Here is an 18,677-nt window from a genome sequence, read left to right as displayed (position 1 = left end):
TGCCTGCTTTAGTTCCTGGCTGCTCCAAAGCCTCAAATGATGTCACTTACTCTCTGTGATGTTTTATAGACATGTTAGTGTGACGGGTGGTAGATCAAAATGAGGGACACACATGAATCATTACATTTCAACAAAAAAAAAAGCATGTTTTTATTTTATTTTTTTTAAATCTTATTTTCATAGGGACACACATATAATCCTGACAATAATAAAGATTTGATAAAAAACACAACATTTATTGGTGATATTTTCGACACAAATGTCAAGTTGTTAAATACAGACGTGAAAATTGCCATGTTCCAAGGAAAAATGGCTTAAAATAGAATGTTAGTCTTTATAAATAGTATTTTCTCATTTAACATCATGGCAAGAGTACCTGACTTAATGGGTTTAAGATTTGGAAACACACTTTTGCACATTTTTGTGCCTTATGCATCTCATCAAGTTTTGTGGAATAGGTGGAAATGGTAATGGCCTATACCAAGAGATTCGGCTACATTCAGGGAACATGTGGCTGTAAAGTTTTTGAATGTACAATGTGGGAGTTACTGGCCAAAACACCCTTTGATTATAGCAGCACCTGCTCGTGGACCATTCTATACCACCCCTGATAATTTCACTTACATAACTTTTACGGTGCAGTACCACATTCAACAACGGAAAAATAAAAATAATATCGAAAATCTGAGTGATTACTGTAGGGTTCGCAACTTGGGCATGGACTCCTAATTATCTTTATTTATAAATCGCTTTTCCGAAGTGTTTTACACAGAGCAGCAGGATAAGACAGGCAGGTCATACAAGGCAACAGAGTTAATTCAAGCATTCATAAATAGAATAAGTGTCTTTATATTATGGTGCAAATAAAACTAGAAGCAGTGTCACCAGCAAGGCGGTGATGAAAACAAAATAAAAAAAGGAATGAATCCATAAATATTTTAAAATCAAGCAACCCGTCAGTCAGCAATAAAATCAATAAAAATGGAACAAATTACACTTTCGCTAGTAAAAGTGCAATCCATAAAAGTCAAGTCAAAGTCAATAAAACAAAATATTAATATTAAGTGAGCTGGCTTCTCCGATATCTATACATAGTGTGTTTCACGGCTTTGGGGAGTAATTGACAAAGGCTGACGAGTGTCAGTGTTCTTGGAGGTGTAGTATACTGTATAGTTAGTCAGGGAGCTAACAATATAACTTGGTCATAGCTCATTAAAAGGCCTTGTGTATATGGAGGAGAACTAGTTTTGAATGAGCTGAAGTCTCGAAGTGGTTTTCAGGAGCCCAGTAAAAACTGTGCAGGTCAGATGTTGCTTTTAAATACTTTAAACTTATAAGATTGTTTAGAAATGTAATGTGGAAATTACCTATAATACTCATTACAATATACAATACAATAATCATTCTACATGGTGGGACTGCAACATGAAACAATACTGTAAAAGCATCTGATTCTACATAGTTTCAACCTTGAGACCATTTAGTGTGAATCTACAGCTATGTTGTCATAAACAGAACTGATCTGCAGTCAGTTTGGGTTCACAATATCTAAATAAATAAAAAAGACCAGATAAAGTCCAGGTGGAGGAGGTGGAGGAGTCTCAGTGTGTCTGCAGAGAGTGTGTAGAAGGGCAGAGTAGCAGCAGAGCAGTCCAGATTCACTGATGATGATCTAGAGGAACACACAGGGATGATGGTGGACTGAACATGTGTCTAACAGTGGAGCTGTTCTCAGATCAGTTCAGGCTGCAGCACTGAGAGTCAGGAGTCTCAGAGTGAAGCTCTCCTCTCCACTCTATTACCTCCCAGTAACATGGCCCAGTCGGAGCCTCGACCACTCACGTTTAAAAAGATCATCACTTCCATCTGTTGAGAGAAGACAACAGAGGTGATAAATCAGTGTTCACAGAGACTCGATTCATCAGCCGTCAGTCAGTGATGCAGCACATTCAGCATAAGGAGCAGCAGGGACTTCAGTCCTGCTCAGACCAGAAGTGGAGCAGCTGAGGAGCGTAGATTGCTTCCTTCCAGCTCTCATGTTACCGTGCTGGAGTGAACACACTGAGCTGGAAGCTCACAGACCTGCAGAGACTTTTAGCATCAAGTCCGTTCACTCATGTCCACGGTGGAAATAGCAGCTGCTGAGAGTCATGAAGGTTTCATTACTGCAGTTAAGTGATGGATTTACTGATGTTGCATTTAAAAGTCATTGTGTGTCTGTGGGATTTGAACATCTGATTGGCTTTTGAGATATAAGTAAAACTAATAGAGAAACTTCTATTGAAAATATTTAAACAAAACAATTTATGGACAGACAGACGTTAAAGGTCCTACTTGTTTGGAAAAAGATTGTCCAGTCACAAGTGGTAGATTGCGTAATGTTAGCCACTGGCTGAGGTCACTAGGTGGACTGCGGTCCAGGTCCAGACCCAGATGCTGTCCTCCCTGGACCTGGACCTATAAGCTATAAATTATTGACAATTATTCAATTTTGAGCGTTTTCTGTTTTAACCGGTGAGGCTTTTCTAGTTTTTGCGCCATGGGTCACATGATGCTACTCAGCTAATCATTGCAACTCGAGTCAGTGAGTGAGATACTAGACAGTAACTGTATTTACTACAATACTACTGAAAACAGCATGGACTGACTCCAACCCTTAACTGACCTCAGATTCTCCAGAAAACCTTGCAGCAGCGTCAATCCTGAACCCTGCTCCTTGTTTCCTTTCAGGTCCAGTTCTTTCAGATGGGAGGGGTTGGACTTCAGAGCTGAGGCCAGAGACGCACAGCTGATCTCTGACAAACTGCAGTCCACCAATCTGAATAAAGAATAAAACATGTGACTTTAGAAGACAAAGTTCAGTGTTTCAGAATCTGTTCAGAGAGTGTTTGTCGGTGTGGGGAAAAAAAGTTTAATGTATTTTAAACAGTGAAGGTTTTTTCTTGTTAAATGATGGTTTTAAATCTGTGGCTCAATATTACTCTGCCACAGTAACTGAATTAAACTACTGAGGAATAAACAGCCATTAAAGATACTCGCTGTGGATCTGGTCTGCCTAATACCTGCCTTATGTCTGCAGTTTAGGATGACCAATACTTTCACATCATATTCATCTCAGCACAGAACTAAAAAATGGAGTCTGACCTCAGAGTCTCCAGTCTACAGTCTGCATGCCCCAGAACACCACAGAGCAGCTTCACTCCTGAATCCTGCAGGTTGTTGTGACTCAGGTCCAGTTCTCTCAGATGGGAGGGGTTGGACTTCAGAGCTGAGGCCAGGAAACCATAGCTGATCTCTGACAAACTGCAGTCCATCAATCTGAATGAAGACAAAGAAGACAAAGTTCCTGCTTGAAACTGTTCAACACCTGTGTAAACATCACACATCATAAAGCAAATACTGACAAAATATTTCTTACTGTCTTAGTCTTGTGGAATATTATGTTTGTTTTTATTTGAAGAAATAAAAGGATAAATTAAAGGTGAGACTGAAATACTTATAAAATAAAAAGTGAATCAGCAAGTGTTGGATTTTAAATGTTACAATATATATCTTTTAAATATGAAGCTCAACAAGATGCTGAGTGTGAATCAGCATAAAATCTCTGTGGTCAAACCGCCTTCGAAAATTATGACATTAAAACCAAAATCAACTTGACAGTTTGGAAGAAATGTTTGAAAGTGTTAACTTGAGGTTTAAAATCAAATATGTAATACAGTTTGAAATCATTGTTTTCACACTTACAATGCCAGCACTTTCATTTTTTCAGTGTTACCAAAGTCTGTCTTCAGAGTTTAGAAGCTGGAGACAGTCAACACACCTGCGGTTTGTTGAATCAGAGATTACATTACTGTCATGTCTCTTTTGTTCAAAGCAACTTAAACATTAGCAAACTTCCTTTTTTTTAAGAGATCAAAACCTCCACACACCCTTCTGATGTCAGATTAGCGGGTCTGTGTCCGACAATTTCTGTAAAGTTTCTGAAATTGATAATCTGACATTCACACCCAGTTCATTCTGATTTGTTGGCGGTGTGGATGTGAGGAAAAAAAGCGTGATCTGACCACAAGTGAGCAGCTTTAAGTTCAGGTATGAACGCACCCAAGACGCATTGAGGACACATTTGAGATCCGATCCCTCAGACCACATTCAGAGGTGGTTTGCGCCACGTGTATCCACATCCTTTCAGCAGTGTGAACACGTGTCCTGGGCCACAGTGAAGGACCGCCTACTCTACTGACGTCCTCTGACACAGTCTGATCAGTGCCAAACACAGTTTCATAATGAACAGAAAACATTTAATATTTCACCACAACTTTCACATCATATTCATCTCAGCACAGAACTAAAAAATGGAGTCTGACCTCAGAGTCTCCAGTCTACAGTCTGCATGCCCCAGAACACCACAGAGCAGCTTCACTCCTGAATCCTGCAGGTTGTTGTGACTCAGGTTCAGTTCTCTCAGATGGGAGGGGTTGGACTTCAGAGCTGAGGCCAGAGACGCACAGCTGATCTCTGACAAACTGCAGTCCATCAATCTGAATAAAGAATAAAACATGTGACTTTAGAAGACAAAGTTCCTGCTTGAAACTTTTCAACGTTTCTGAGTGCGACAGGCTGCAAGGGGTCAAATGGTGTAACGAGGAATGGGACAGCACTTTGTGACACTTTGAGATCAGTAAAACATGTGGCGTACAATTGTGGGTTTGGGAATTCTGATTTTCCATTCTTTATTCCCTTTGATCGCTCGTTCGTAAACAAAATAATAATGTTGGATCACATCTGGAGAAAGCAGACTTGGAATTTATCATCATGTCATCATAGGACAAATAACTACACACAGTTCTGGCTCTGAATCACAGTGAGCTCTGTGTTTATACTGATTGACTGATGATTCACATAAAATCTAAAACCTTTTCACTTCATGCAGTGGTGACGACATTTAATAAACAGGGTGTTTGGTCTGAGTATCTGCGTGGGTTTCACTTTAGTCACATGACTTCATAAAGGAAATACTGAATATGAATTTGTTAATGTCAGTGTGGAAAAAAAGTTTCATGTGTTTTAAACAGTGAAGGTTTTTTTTTCTTGTTAAATGAAGGTTGAAAACCTTAATTTAATCTCTGGCAAAGAGTTCTTTGCTAGCTATAAAACAACTTTTGGGGTTCCCCAAGGATGGATTTTAGGGCCACTACTTTTTAATCTGTGTATGTTCCCACATGGTAGTGTCATCAGGAAACGCTGTCTCTTTCCTTAGCTGTGCTGATGACACATATCTTTAAATGCAAACTTAAAACTGCTTTAGCCTGGTTTTAAAATGTTTTATGCTTATTACTTTATACTAATTCTTTATTTATTTTGTTTTCATGTTTTCAAATGTTCCTCACAATCTCACAATTTCCTCACATCAATTTTATGTGTCATTACCTTTTATTTGTTTTATCTAATTAGATTCAATTTTTTATTTATATCTGATTGATTGATTGTTAATGTTATAAATGTAAGTGAATTTTACTTCATAAATATAAACCCATCTGTTGTTTAGTGTCACCACAACTTTCACATCATATTCATCTCAGCACAAAACTAAAGAAATCAAAGTAAAAAAAAAAAACTACAAATGGTGCCTGACCTCAGAGTCTTCAGTCTACAGTCTGGACTCTCCAGAAAACCACCGAGCTCCTTCACTCCTGAGTCCTGCAGCTTGTTGTGACCCAGCTCAAGATCTTTCAGATGGGAGGGGTTGGACTTCACAGTGGAGACCAGAGAAGCACAGCTGTTCGCTGACAAATTGCAGTAACCCAACCTGAATAAAGAATAAAATAGAGCTAATGAAGTATCAAATGTAGAAGTTTAGAGAATGGAAACTCCCAACACCTAAAAACAACAGGATGCAGGTTAAAAACAGACAAATACAAACAGTGAAAAAGAGCTCTCAATGTTCATAATCTTCATAAAAGATCTAATGTCTAATACATTTGTTTAGGAATAGAAAATAAATATTTTTGAGGATTTTGCTCTAGTGAAGAACAGTATAATATGTCTGCAGGTTAGTGTCACTACAACTTTCACATCATATTCATCTCTGCACAAAACTAAAAAATGGTGTCTGACCTCAGAGTCTCCAGTCTACAGTCTGGACTCTCCAGAAAACCACAGAGCTCCTTCAGGTCTGAATCCTGCAGGTTGTTTCCTCTCAGCTCCAGTTCTCTCAGATGGGAGGGGTTGGACTTCAGAGCTGAGGCCAGAGAAGCACAGCTGATCTTTGACAACCAGCAGGACCTCAATCTGAATAAACAATAAATCATATCGATATCATTGATAATCAATCAGATATGTACTAAACAATGATTTTCTCTCTAATATGAGTAAAGTGACTTTGTCCTTCTGTTATTGTGGATCATCATAATGTTGGCCTTCTACAGACATCATCCAGGTGTCACCACAACTTGTTTCTTCATCCTGTAACTATTGCACATTCCCCCATCCATATTGCATATTGTACATATTTGTATTATATTTATATCTTTTATAACACTTGCTGTCTGACTGAGCTGGTTCTGATTCTGACAACATTCATACACAATACAAGTCTGTAACTAGAGGATAAATATCAAATCAGACAAAAAACATGATAGAACATGTTCCGAATGGTTTAAAGTGAAAAACATTTAACATTTTAAAGCTAGAAGTTTAACGTTTAAAGCTAGAAGTTGCAGGAAATATGGTCACAATCTTTAGTCACAAAGTAACAGCATTGAATAATGGTCAGATGTGTTTTTGCAGAACATTGTTGATGTCACAGTGAAGTTGACCTTTGACCTTTGGGATATAAACTGTCATCACTTCATAATTTTATCCTATTAGACATTCGTTTTAAACTGTGTCATAGTTAGCGTATGAATTAATGAGTTATGGCCAAAAACTTTTTTTGTGAGGTCACAGTGACCTTGACCTTTGACCTTTGACTGCCAAATTCTAATCAGTTCATCCTTGCCTCCAAGTGAATGTTTGTGCCAGATGTAAAGAAATTCCTTCTGGGACGTCTTGAGATATGACATCCAAAAAAACGTGCTTTTGACCTTTGCTATGGCCTTGACCTTTGACCGCCAAATTCTAATCATGTGATCTACAATAGTGAACTGACCTCAGAGTCTCCAGTCTACAGTCTGGATTCTCCAGAAAACCACAGAGCTCCTTCAGGTCTGAATCCTGCAGCTTGTTGAGACTCAGGTCCAGTTCTTTCAGATGGGAGGGGTTGGACTTCAGAGCTGAGGCCAGAGACGCACAGCTGATCTCTGACAAACTGCAGTTCACCAATCTGTATAAAGAATAAATAATATAGATGAAATCATTAATTAATCAATTACTTCAAAAATCAGAAGCGAAAAACAAGTCTTTTCCTGTCTTTCCCATCAGTGTTTAATATGCAAACTCAAACAACACAATGGCCAAAATCCCACTAAAGATTAATGGAAACAGGTCACTCCCAGAATCAAAGCAGCTGCAAAAAGTCTCATGGTGAGTTTTCGTCTGTTTGCGTGTTTTTTTCATACATCACTGCTCACGGGTTAGAGCTAGAGACCGCGAGACTGCAATTTTCTTGGCTGATTCCAAGTTTCTTTCTAAGAACTATAATTGACAGCTACACAAACATTTCATCACAATTTCTTTAATGGGCAAGTCAATAGTATGTTCATCATACAATTACGATTACAATACAAGTTTAACTGACTAGTAGTTCTGGTGCCCACTAGCAAGGTTCACGATGTTTAATCATTTAGCAGACTAATTGCACACATCCCTGTTTTTTACTTCATTAGAGCTTTTAAAACTTTACTGAACTGTATGATCGAAAGATCTCCACATACACTCAATGTTTAATTTCTAAACTTAAAAAAGTTAAGATGATTCTTAAATGAAGTATGATTCGTTTGGGAACAAAAGCTTTTTAAAAACTATAAACTTGCTCTGAATCACTGTGACCTGCCTTCTTTTTGCAGTTCTTTTTGCAGTAAGTACTTTCTTCTCCTACAGTCATTTCCAGACCGTTAACTGACCTCAGAGCCTCCAGTCTGCAGTTTGAATTCTCCAGTCCGGTAGACAACAGCTTCACTTCTGAATCCTGCAGGTTGTTGTTGCTCAGGTCTAGCTCTTGCAGATGGGAAGGGCTGGACGTCAGAGCTGAGGCCACGACTTCACAATGAGTCTCTGAGAGTCCACAATCAGTAAGTCTGCCGTGACACATAAATTACAAAATGTGTCATTATGAAAGACAAAAAGAGTTTCACATACCCTGTTTTGATTATTTTCTCTTCATCACTGGTTCAACTATTCTTATCTCACTGTGTGTGACGTGAAATATTATACGACAATTGTAGAAATGTCTCGAATGATGATTCATAATGTTAATCACATGCTGACTCACCGAGCCTTTCTGCAGTTCCTCACAGCTGGAACGAGCCTCAGTCGTCCCATCTCTGATGTGTTGTACTTCTCCAGGTCCAACTCATCCAGAACCTCCTGTGACATCTGCAGCATGTAGGCCAGAGCTGAGCAGTGGATCTCAGACAGTTTCTCCTCTGATCTGTTCTCTGACTTCAGGAACTTTTGGATCTCCTGATGAACTGATTGGTCCTTCATCTCCATCAGACAGTGGAAGATGTTGATGCTTCTGTCAGGAGAGATTGTATCTCTGTTTATCTCCTTCAGGTTGGTGATGGCTCTCTGGATGGTTCCTGGACTGTTCTCTGTGTGACCCAGCAGACCTGCTAAAAGTCTCTGGTTGGAGTCCATAGAGAGGCCATGAAGGAAGCGGACAAACAGGTCCAGGTGACCATTTTTACTGTTAAGGGATTTCTCCATGGCTCCTCTAAGGAAAACATCCAGAGATGGGTCACTGTGGTCTTTTTCCAGGTAGTCCTGCAGGATGTTTGTCAGTCTCTTTCTCTCTGTGTAACAGTGGAACATGAAGACTGCAGCCAGAAACTCCTGCACGCTCAGATGAACAAAGCAGTAGACTGGTTTCTGGAAGATCACACTCTCTCTTTTGAAGATCTCAGTACAAAGTCCTGAGTACACCGAGGCCTCTGTGACACCAAGACCACACTGCTCCAGGTCTTCTTGGTAGAACATGATGTTTCCTTTGTCCAGATGTTCAAACGCCAGCCTCCCCAGCTTCAGAAGAACTTCCCCGTCAGCCTCCGTCAGCTCCTGTGGACTCGCCTCATGTCCCTTATCATACTTGAGCTTCTTCCTCTGTGTCTGAACCAGCAGGAAGTGTGAGAACAGGTCAGTCAGGGTCTGGGGCAGCTCTCCTCTCTGGTCTGTGGTCAACATGTGCTCCAGAACTGTAGCAGTGATCCAGCAGAAGACTGGGACTTGACACATGATGTGGAGGCTCCTGGACGTCTTGATGTGTGAGATGATTCTGCTGGACAGCTCTTCATCACTGGATCTCCTCCTGAAGTACTCCTCCTTCTGGGCGTCAGTGAAGCCTCGTACTTCTGTTACCCTGTCCACACATGTAGGAGGGATCTGATTGGTTGCTGCGGGTCGGGAAGTTATCCAGACGAGAGCCGAGGGAAGCAGATTCCCCCTGATGAGGTTTGTCAGCAGCTCGTTGACTGATGACTCCTGTGTGACATCAGACACAGACTTCCTGTTGTTGAAATCCAGTGAAAATCTGCTTTCATCCAGGCCGTCAAAGATGAACAGAACTTTACAGACAGCGAGCTGCTCTGCTGTGACCTTCTGTAATGTTGGATGGAAAACATGGAGCAGCCTGAGAAGACTGTACTGCTGATCTCTGATCAGGTTCAGCTCCCTGAACGAAAGCAGAACCAGCAGACCGACATCTTGGTTCTCCAAGCACTCTGCCCAGTCCAGAGAGAACTTCTGCACTGAGAAGGTTTTTCCAACGCCAGCGACGCCGGTCGTCAGAACCACTCTGATGGGTCTCTGTTGGTCAGGTAAGGCTTTAAAGATGTCGTGGCACCTGATTGGAGTGTCATGGAGGGTCTTCTTCTTGGAAGTTGTCTCCAGCTGCCTCACCTCATGTTGGGTATTAACCTCTTCACTCTGTCCCTCTGTGATGTAGAGCTCAGTGTAGATCCTGTTGAGGAGGGTTTGACTTCCTGTTCCATCAGTTCCTTCAGTCACACGTTCACATCTGCTCCTCAGACTGATCTTATGTTGATCTAAAACCTCCTGCAGACCACTATCTGCTGAAAGAGAAGAGACAATGTCAGACTAAGGAAAGAGAATCTGGGAATCTGCCAATTACTTTCATCAGCTGCAGAAAAACTAAAGACAAGTTAAGTTAAGGTTTTTAATTTGGCGGTATTTATAATAATCTTAAATCTCAACGCCGTGTGATTTAACAAATAGCACTGTATAAAAAGTTTATTTTCAGAAATGATGACATCAGCAGACAGATGTTCAGTCTTACTTTGTATAATGCTGGTCTGACTAACTGTCTGCGGTCCATGTCTTGTTCTGAATCTTTGTCCACACTGGGGACAGGAGAAGTCTCCTGATGGATCAGACTGGTCCCTGTATGAGGTGATGCACTGTCTGCAGAACCGGTGTCCACACCTAGTAGAGACTGGATCCTTCAGGACGTCCTGACACAGAGCACAGAACAACAGCGGCTGCTCCATAGTAACGCCGCTCTTTGTCCTCTCCCTGTGAACACATAAATAACTTGTTGACTACTGTTGAAAAATATCCAGATGTGTCTATCACCATGTAGAAGCTCAGATGGTCACAGAGAGCAGTAAAAATGCAGCTACTCTTCTGTTTGAATTCAGTCTGTAATGAAAACGATTGTTCCTTTGATTTCAACTCCTCTGCTTTGATAAACACTAATTAACTGTTTTCATATTTGTCTTATTAAACATTTAGTGATCTGCCTGGAGTTTGCTATCAACACAAACTCAAGACTTCCTGCAGCTACTTCAAAGTAAAAGCCTTCCCATAAAGGGAGCTGATCATGTCCTTCACTGTTTTACAGTCACTTTGTGCATCTCAGCTTGGGTTAGTTAGGTTTTCATCGAGGGTAGAAGTGATCTTAAAAAGTAAGACTGTAAAATTACTGGGAAAGAATAATAATAGGTTTTCTATGGGTGGTGCAGTGGTTAGCACTGTTGCCTCACAACAAGAAGGTTGCGGGTTTGAAACTGACAGCCAGCTGGGACCTTTCTGTATGGAGTTTGCATGTTCTCCCGTCCGGGTACTAGTCCAAAGACATGTATAATGGCAAGAAAAAGTCCCTTTGAACCCTTTGGAATTTCCTATTCATGTATACATTTGTCCTTAAATATGGTCAGATCTTCATCCAAGTTACACTTATAAACAAACACAATCTGTTTTAACTAAAAGCACACATATCATTGTTTTGTTCTTGTGCATATTGGTATAATTGGTCTCTCAATTGCATGTAGGTGGGAATGAGTGTGAATGGTTGTGATAGACTGGCAAATGGGCAAAACATGAAGAAAAATTAAAATATGTCAAAAACTTTAAAAGCTAGAACACCAAAACTAGCTGAAAAGCTTCCCCACACAGTGCTTCAGCTGTATAAAAGCGGTAGTGACCCTGGCTGGGCATAAAAATATCATTAGCGGTATTAATTAAATGAGTTACAACTGAGTTTATAAAGTTCTCTTACTTTGTGTCTGAGGCTCCACGTTCATTACTGAATTCTACAGGTAAGTGTTTGGACTTGTCACTCTTCATAGACGGACAGCTGGATCCTGGAGACTCTGTTCTGTCTTCTTCCTCCACGCAAACACTCATCTTCTGGACTTCAGTCGGTCTGAGAGGGAGAGCAGTAACACATTCAAGCGGCCAAAATCTTAATCTTAATCTTTAACACATGTTGTATTAACACTCACGCTGCCTCAGCCTTCTGTTGTTTCCCTTCCGCTGCGCTATCCACTTGGATTTTGAACTGACTGAACGCTTTCATTTTCAGTTGCTCCTCCCCGCTCCATTTACAAGAAGTCACATCGGTCTGCACGCACACACAGCTATTCAATCTCCCCCTTTTCTCTCAGTGTCTTTGTATGGACCGAAGTTCATTCTGACTCTTCCTCCCTCTACTCTACAGCCCACAGCAGGAAAACTTACTTACTGACTTTCTGACAGGAAACTAACAGCATTGCTGTATTAACACTCACCCTGCCTGTGGTTCTGTAGTTTCCTACTCCTTACCATGCTGTACCGTAAACCGAAACTGAAAACTAGAAACTTGAAAAGTCAACTATATACACACACACACACACACACACACACACACACACACACACACACATACATATATGCATATCATCAGGCATATACTGTACATACATGTTCACATACAGTTATGCATGCGGCCGCTGTGGGACACCGTAGTTTTGAGGTGTGGGACGCCATCTTTGTTTAATGTTTTCTTGTCTCGTGGTACAAGGTAAGCAGTCTGCATCATCTTACAATAACTTCATTTAAACCTCACTTCCAGTCTTTCTGTTAAAACTGTGTGTAAACAGCATGTTAGTTGTTTATACAGTGTATGTGGAGATCATGTTAGTAACAGTTTGCCATGGCTCTGAGACGTGAGCAGTTGTATTTCCTGTCTTAAGGTTGTTTGTAATTTTAGCTAGCCGGCTAGCTTTCTGTGCGTCACCGCAGCGGTTGATCAGTGGAAACAGTGTGGGATGTCTGAGCTGGTTGGTTACAGGAAGTCATGTTATTCATCTGCTAGTTACTCAGTCTTGGATCTCCAGATGAACTTGTTCATCAGAGAGCTGTGTTTTAGTAACATCAGTGCAGAGGATTGTGATGTTGATTACAACTTAAGTGATGTCTGCTGTCGGGGGAAGAGTGAGCTCCTACTTGCCATGCAAACTGGTAAAACGGATCGGTCACATCTCATCTCCGGGTTGGTGCTCCTATAAAAGTGTAGTGCAAACAAACTGTACAGAAAGCTAAATGATGGCTACGGTGAAGAGCACATCTGCTGGTTAGATTTCAGCACGTGTGATTTTAAAATGCTCATTAAAAACCCTTGTTTTTCCTGTAAACACAGCGAAACAAATGGAGGCACCACTTAAAAAACACCAAATACAACATTTATTCCGTGAGCACCAGTCAGTACAAATGTTCTCTTTTCTCAGAAGCTCAAGTTTTGTTTGAACAGAAACATCATAATCGGACATGAGGAAAACATTTCAAACATTTTGTTCCTTTCAGTCAGGCCTACATCTTCTTTACAGGCAGAACTACATCTCAATCAACACATGGTGAGAGAAAATCTTAGTCATTTAGTGTGCGCCATACAAAACCTACCTCTACAGAGTAAAAAACAAAAACATTTGGACAATAACAATACACACACACACACATATATATATATCTATATATATATATAGATATATATATACATGTTCCAACTTCATCAAAATCTTAAAAGTGAACTCACTAGATTTTCACACTATGTCCTGCTACAGTATAAATTAATGAAAGTCACACATTGATTTCAACTCTAATACTAATGCTAAAGCACAGATGTTAATGTTGAGACTAGTTCAGCAGAAAAACAGGAACAAAATACTTTTAAATACTGAAACTGACTTGAATTTATTTGTAATAACAATCATTGATAAATGAGCCAGTGTAAACAGAGGTGGTGGTGGGTCAACAGGTTTTCAGCAGGGGGCGCCATACTGTGATTATGAAGCTAAGCTTCTTGGTAAATGTTCCTTGGTTCATTTATTTATTTTATTAAACCTTGCATGACTAATCTCTTCAATGTGGATTTAATATCTGTAGATTCAACAATAAGAGCCAAGAACTTAGTGGTAAAATGTTTTTGGGAAAATCCAGAGAGTTTTTTTCAGAGGAAAGATGGAGGTGAATGAGTGAAGCTGTGATTGGACGAATTTGCTTGTAGGAAGTCGTTTACATACAGTGTATTTACATCTAAAATATGACAGTAAGAATGTGTACAGTTCACATTGTGCTCATATGTAAAAGATAAGTCTGGTGATATTCTATATGTTTTTTCTTTATTGTCAGCGAATAACAAGTATGTATCTTACTCCTCTGAGCCGTGGAGCTTCACTGTTTTTCTAAAAACTGTTAAATACACATCACTGAGACACACTGTAGTGACTGAGTAACATGTTCCTTCATCACCGTGAACACACACACACACACACACACACACACACTGTAGTTTATTTTGCCTCAGTCCCACAGTCACTGACCTGCTGCTGTAAACAGCCACAACGGCACTAAATGTGGATTCATCCGCTGCTGCAAATAGTCCCCAACAAAAGCACAATTTCCTCCTGTTTGTGTAACGCTTACTAAAAGTCACAGTGATCTGTTGTCTTGACCTGTTTTTAAAGCTGTATGTCTCCAGGAGTGCTTGGCCTGAGGGCCACAGGCAGGGTTGGGAATGTTGGAAAATACTGAGAGAAGGACTAACACATTTGTTGACAATAACAAAAATATAAAATGTCTCCAGTTTTATCCTTTACAGAGAAATCGCCGTCCTATAAGACTCACCGCCCATTATTTTATTTCTTGAATAACCTGGAAAGTCACTGTTGTACAGTAAACATAGCGTGTGTCTACAAACAGCTAGCCTTGATACACAAGACTCAGTCTGAACTAAAACACTGTCGTCATATCAGATGTGAGGACAATATTCATGCATGGGTCTTGTTTACCCAAATTTCTGCTCCATAAAAATGGAAGAAGAAAAACAAACACTGACTTATAAGGCCACATCAGTTCCTGCAAAGTATTCTGTAGATTTTCTCACAGACTGTGATGCTGCGTCACAGAAATTGTAACATGTTTTTCTTCAGTTCCAGGCATCCATTGGTTTTCATTTGTTTCCAAACAGTCGCTTGTTAAATCCATTACAGTGCATCAAGTCTGCTTTATTTATTTATTTATTTATTTTTGTACAAACAGGCTTTATTAATGGTCTGATGTTAACTGATTTTTTTTTTTTTTACTGTTGGGAAACAAATGAATATGTTTTGCCTGGAACTGGCAAAAAAATCCACAACAAACTATTACAGGCATTTGCAATCATCAGCAAAAATATAAAGTACACAGTGCAAACACACTGGTGTGACTCAGATCTACTCAGATTATGTGATGAAATGAAATCCCACAGTTCTCCGCGATGACACGTTGTGCTGTTACATGTTCATGGTGAATATAAATAATTGAACTCTAGACATGGACGGCTGCGTGGGGGATTACACCTGGGCTCAGGTGGGAACTAGAGATGAAACAAAGTGAGGGGAACTTTAATGTTGTGTTCATGTTGCTGTGCCGAGTGTAGGAGCCTGCATTTGCCTGTGTGTGTGTGTGTGTGTGTGTGTGTGTGAACAGAAGTGCCCGCAGTCTGTACTTGAATATCATCTCTACGCAAACAGTGACATGTCATCATAACGTGTGTATGTGCCTGCATGTGTTTCATATGCACCGTGTCACATTTTCTACTTTCAGCATGCCTGCATGTGTGTTTCTTTAAAGTGTTAATGTGTGTATGTGTGTGTGTGTGTGTGTGTGTGTGTGTGTGTGTGTGTGTGTGTGTGTGTGTGTGTGTGTGTGTGTGTGTGTGTGTGTTTCCTCTGTCTCTTCAGGTCCTCCTTGCATGTGTGTTGCCCACATATGTGTTCTCTATACACAGCACGATGTAGTGGTTGGAGCAGGAGCGGGTGTGTTGTCCTAGCAGGCGTCCTGTCTGCAGCAGCGCAGCCTGGCCCGTCACCGCCATGTCACCCGTCCTCCACGCCTCGCAGTAGTTAGTGGTCAGGCGGATGCCCACGGTACTGGAGCCGTGCCACACCAACTTCTCTGGCCTGAGGGGAGAGGAGGAGGAGAGTGAGTGGAGGGAGCTGCGGAGATAAGACCTGCGGACCAGGTGGAAAGCTGCTTTCTGTCTTTGTGGAGTTTGCATATTCTCCCTCCGTCTGCATGGGCTTCCTCCAGGTGCTCCAGTTTCCTCCCAGTCCGGAGACAGGCAGGTTAGGTCAGTGGAAACTCATTTTCCAGTAGATGTTTTAAGTTCTGCAAAGGCCTGAAACTGGGACCAGGATCCAGCCCATATCTGCATCATTACCTACACACACACTCACACACACACTCACACACACACTCACCATGCTGAGTCAGTCATAATGTTGCGTCCATCAAAGGAGTAGATGGGTACGGACGGGTTAAATGTGCCTCCGTTCCCAGAGAAGATGGACATCCAACTACTGAACAACACTTCACCCTGAGAGAGAGAGAGAGAGAGAGAGAGAGAGAGAGAGAAGAGACGAATGAAACTGAAATGAATGAAATCTGCATCTTTAAATTTGTGGGAACGCAGTGGAAGAAACGCCTTAACCCCAAGTAAAGAAAAACTAAAGTTCAGAAATCCTCTGTAAGAATCGTCATAATCAGCAGCGAAATACACGATCACCTGCTTTATTTAAGATCAATCTGTGTTCCCTGTAATAAACCTGTAAATACAAATGTCCCCTCACCCTGATGTTAACCACCGGCATGTCAGTGCGGTCCGCCTTCCTCACAATGGTTGCCAGGTCCTGGAGGTGCGAGGACAGGAAGGCCCTGTATGTGGCTGTAAGGCCCATGGAGCGCGCCTGCTGGTAGCACTGGAAGTCTGCCCCTCGGATACCGCGCATATCCCCTTTCAGAGGGGCGTTCAGAGCGACCAGATGGAGCTGGGACGGAGGAAAACGCAGAGGTGATGAGAAAACACGCGTGGTCCAAATCTGACACATTATTCTTCACAGATCTGGCGTCAGGCAGACGTGCAGGCAGAGTCGGGGCCGTCGTTGGGCCAAGTAATTTTAGCTACCTAGGTCTGGTACAGAGTTTATAGTGTATGTATGTGTGTGAGGGCGTACATGTGTTTATTACACTCACCCCGGGAACAGCGTTGAAGGTCTGGGGCAGCACGTTGTAGCTGGGCTGATATCCTCTGCTGCCCTCCTGCAGCTCCTGTTAAAAAACATTTCACTTTAAACATTGGATGTGTGAATGCGCTAAATTACAGAGGTGTTTTCAAAAGTGTGTGTGTGTGTGTGAGAGAGAGAGAGAGAACCTGGCTGTGGATCCTGTGTGGTCTGCTCCATTCTCCAGGTCTGCTGAGGGACTGAGACGCCGCTGAGGATGAAGGCCCGTGCTGGATCAACTCTCCGAGCTGTAAGACGAAACACACACCAACACAGTCTGGGTAAGTGCTACGATCCTGTGTTGAGTTCACCACTTTTGTTAGGTTAAACAGCACTTTAGATGCATTTGACATATTTTATCTTCTATTATTAAAAAGTTCTATTTTCTTAGGTTCAGGAAACTGAGCTGAGGTTCTCAAATTGAAGTTTTCTAAACCGTGGTTTATTCTCAGGACCGCAGGGAGACGAGGTGCACACCTGTCCCATCGAGCAGGGGAATGACTGGGTTGAACTGTGGTGAGTATTTGGTCCACCGGGGGCTGACACTGAGACAGCACGAGAGACCTCACAACAATGTGTTTGTACATTGATAATAAACTACTTATGACACACACCTGGATCTTGCGCCAGCCATTGCGTGCTCTGACGTACAGCTCCCCTCCTCTCTCGGACACGTACACCAGGGTTCCCTCTGCGGCCCGTTGACTCTCTCTGTTCAGAGCATGGATTGTTTTATAGGTGGTCACCTGAAGACACACAACACCAAGGCATCACTGCTGCACCTCCATCACACTGTAATCAACCGTAAGAAAATATTTTTTCTTGTGGCGAGTTTGTTACCGGGTTGGTGTATCCTGGAGATCCCGGTGGACCGGGGGGACCAGGAGGGCCGGGGACAGCTGATGACAACAGATAGGAATGTATCTGATCTGTGATCTGTGATCTATGATCTGTAACTTCTCTTAATAGTAATAATATTTTCTCCATCTCTCTCTCACACACGAACCTGATCCGTGTGCAAATGCAGGTCCTGGAGGTCCAGCAGGACCAGGGGGGCCTCGGGATCCAGGTCGTCCGAACCCAGGGGCTCCAGGCAGGCCAGGAGAACCCACCGGACCTGGAGGACCCACGATGGACTCACCTTTTGGACCCTACAGGTATGGAAATGGAATTATTTACTGCAGATAAACTCCAGTTCAGGACTGAGATTGGAAAACTATCGTCAGAGCTTATGAATATTAGAACTCACCACAAGTCCTGACCTCCCAGGCAGACCTGGAGGACCAGGCGGACCTCCGTCACCCTTTTCTCCCTTCTGACCTTGGTATCCCTGATCACCTCTGGCACCCTGACGGACCCACCAAGAGACAACAGATCCATATCCATATTTGCATTACACCCACTGTAAATGAGTCTCTAGAGTAAATCAGCACTCACCACAATTCCATCAGGAAATCCAGGTGCTAAGATGAAAGACAACACAACATAAATAACACATCTGTGTAATCGTACGCAACACGTTGTGAGTGAGTGAGCAAACCCATCCCACGTAATGGGACGTTTACGGTGCAGAGGACTTACCAGGTGTGCCCGGTTCTCCAGGTACTCCCTCGTCTCCTTTGTCACCTTTAGCTCCAAACGAATCTCCCCTCGACTCCTACGCACACATAGATGCTCGTTAACATGAATCACGGACGGCAGCAG

General features: G+C 41.9%; 2 protein-coding genes across 4 annotated transcripts in view; both read right to left on the bottom strand.

Moving 5' to 3' along the window:
- Positions 1 to 758: 758 nt before the first annotated feature.
- LOC111223794 (NACHT, LRR and PYD domains-containing protein 12-like) lies at positions 759 to 11,980 on the bottom strand. Of its 3 annotated transcripts, XM_022748068.1 has the most exons (13): positions 11,898 to 11,980; positions 11,672 to 11,818; positions 10,451 to 10,686; positions 8,429 to 10,226; positions 8,061 to 8,234; positions 7,148 to 7,321; positions 6,115 to 6,288; positions 5,633 to 5,806; positions 4,365 to 4,538; positions 3,145 to 3,318; positions 2,666 to 2,818; positions 1,843 to 1,866; positions 759 to 1,672 (listed from the first exon to the last, which is right to left on the bottom strand). In XM_022748068.1, the coding sequence occupies exons 1-12, from the start codon at positions 11,969 to 11,971 to the stop codon at positions 1,857 to 1,859; spliced, it is 3,462 nt and encodes a 1,153-aa protein (XP_022603789.1). In that variant the 5' UTR covers positions 11,972 to 11,980; the 3' UTR covers positions 759 to 1,672; positions 1,843 to 1,856. The 3 variants fall into 3 exon arrangements, with proteins under 3 accessions (XP_022603789.1, XP_022603788.1, XP_022603790.1); XM_022748067.1 differs by having other exon boundaries at positions 759 to 1,866; XM_022748069.1 differs by having other exon boundaries at positions 759 to 1,866; positions 8,429 to 10,223.
- Positions 11,981 to 15,617: 3,637 nt separating this feature from the next.
- Positions 15,618 to 18,677, bottom strand: part of LOC111223804 (collagen alpha-1(XVIII) chain-like) — a 41,750-nt gene continuing 38,690 nt past the window's right edge. The window contains exons 32-42 of the mRNA XM_022748080.1: positions 18,555 to 18,630; positions 18,411 to 18,436; positions 18,223 to 18,321; positions 17,974 to 18,124; positions 17,814 to 17,872; positions 17,588 to 17,719; positions 17,123 to 17,221; positions 16,945 to 17,019; positions 16,542 to 16,739; positions 16,173 to 16,288; positions 15,618 to 15,872 (exon numbers count right to left, since the gene is read on the bottom strand). Coding sequence (XP_022603801.1) covers positions 15,650 to 15,872; positions 16,173 to 16,288; positions 16,542 to 16,739; positions 16,945 to 17,019; positions 17,123 to 17,221; positions 17,588 to 17,719; positions 17,814 to 17,872; positions 17,974 to 18,124; positions 18,223 to 18,321; positions 18,411 to 18,436; positions 18,555 to 18,630 — 1,254 coding nt within the window. The 3' untranslated portion in view covers positions 15,618 to 15,649. The remainder of the gene's footprint in view (positions 15,873 to 16,172; positions 16,289 to 16,541; positions 16,740 to 16,944; positions 17,020 to 17,122; positions 17,222 to 17,587; positions 17,720 to 17,813; positions 17,873 to 17,973; positions 18,125 to 18,222; positions 18,322 to 18,410; positions 18,437 to 18,554; positions 18,631 to 18,677) is intronic.

The sequence above is a fragment of the Seriola dumerili genome, unplaced genomic scaffold (genome assembly GCF_002260705.1).
Source record: "Seriola dumerili isolate Sdu_G_001 unplaced genomic scaffold, Sdu_1.0 BDQW01000116.1, whole genome shotgun sequence".
Taxonomy (NCBI): domain Eukaryota; kingdom Metazoa; phylum Chordata; class Actinopteri; order Carangiformes; family Carangidae; genus Seriola; species Seriola dumerili.
Note: the sequence above shows the minus strand (reverse complement) of the source record. Positions and strands in the feature narration are given on the sequence as shown.

Excerpts from the sequence above, each read along its gene's own strand:
- LOC111223794 (XM_022748067.1), bottom strand. The coding sequence starts at position 11,971 with ATGAAAGCGTTCAGTCAGTTCAAAATCCAAGTGGATAGCGCAGCGGAA. Across the intron at positions 11,819-11,897 it reads CAACAGAAGGCTGAGGCAGC|ACCGACTGAAGTCCAGAAGA; the intron begins GTGAGTGTTAAT and ends TCTCCCTCTCAG. Across the intron at positions 3,319-4,364 it reads TGTAGACTGGAGACTCTGAG|ATTGATGGACTGCAGTTTGT; the intron begins GTCAGACTCCAT and ends GTCTTCATTCAG.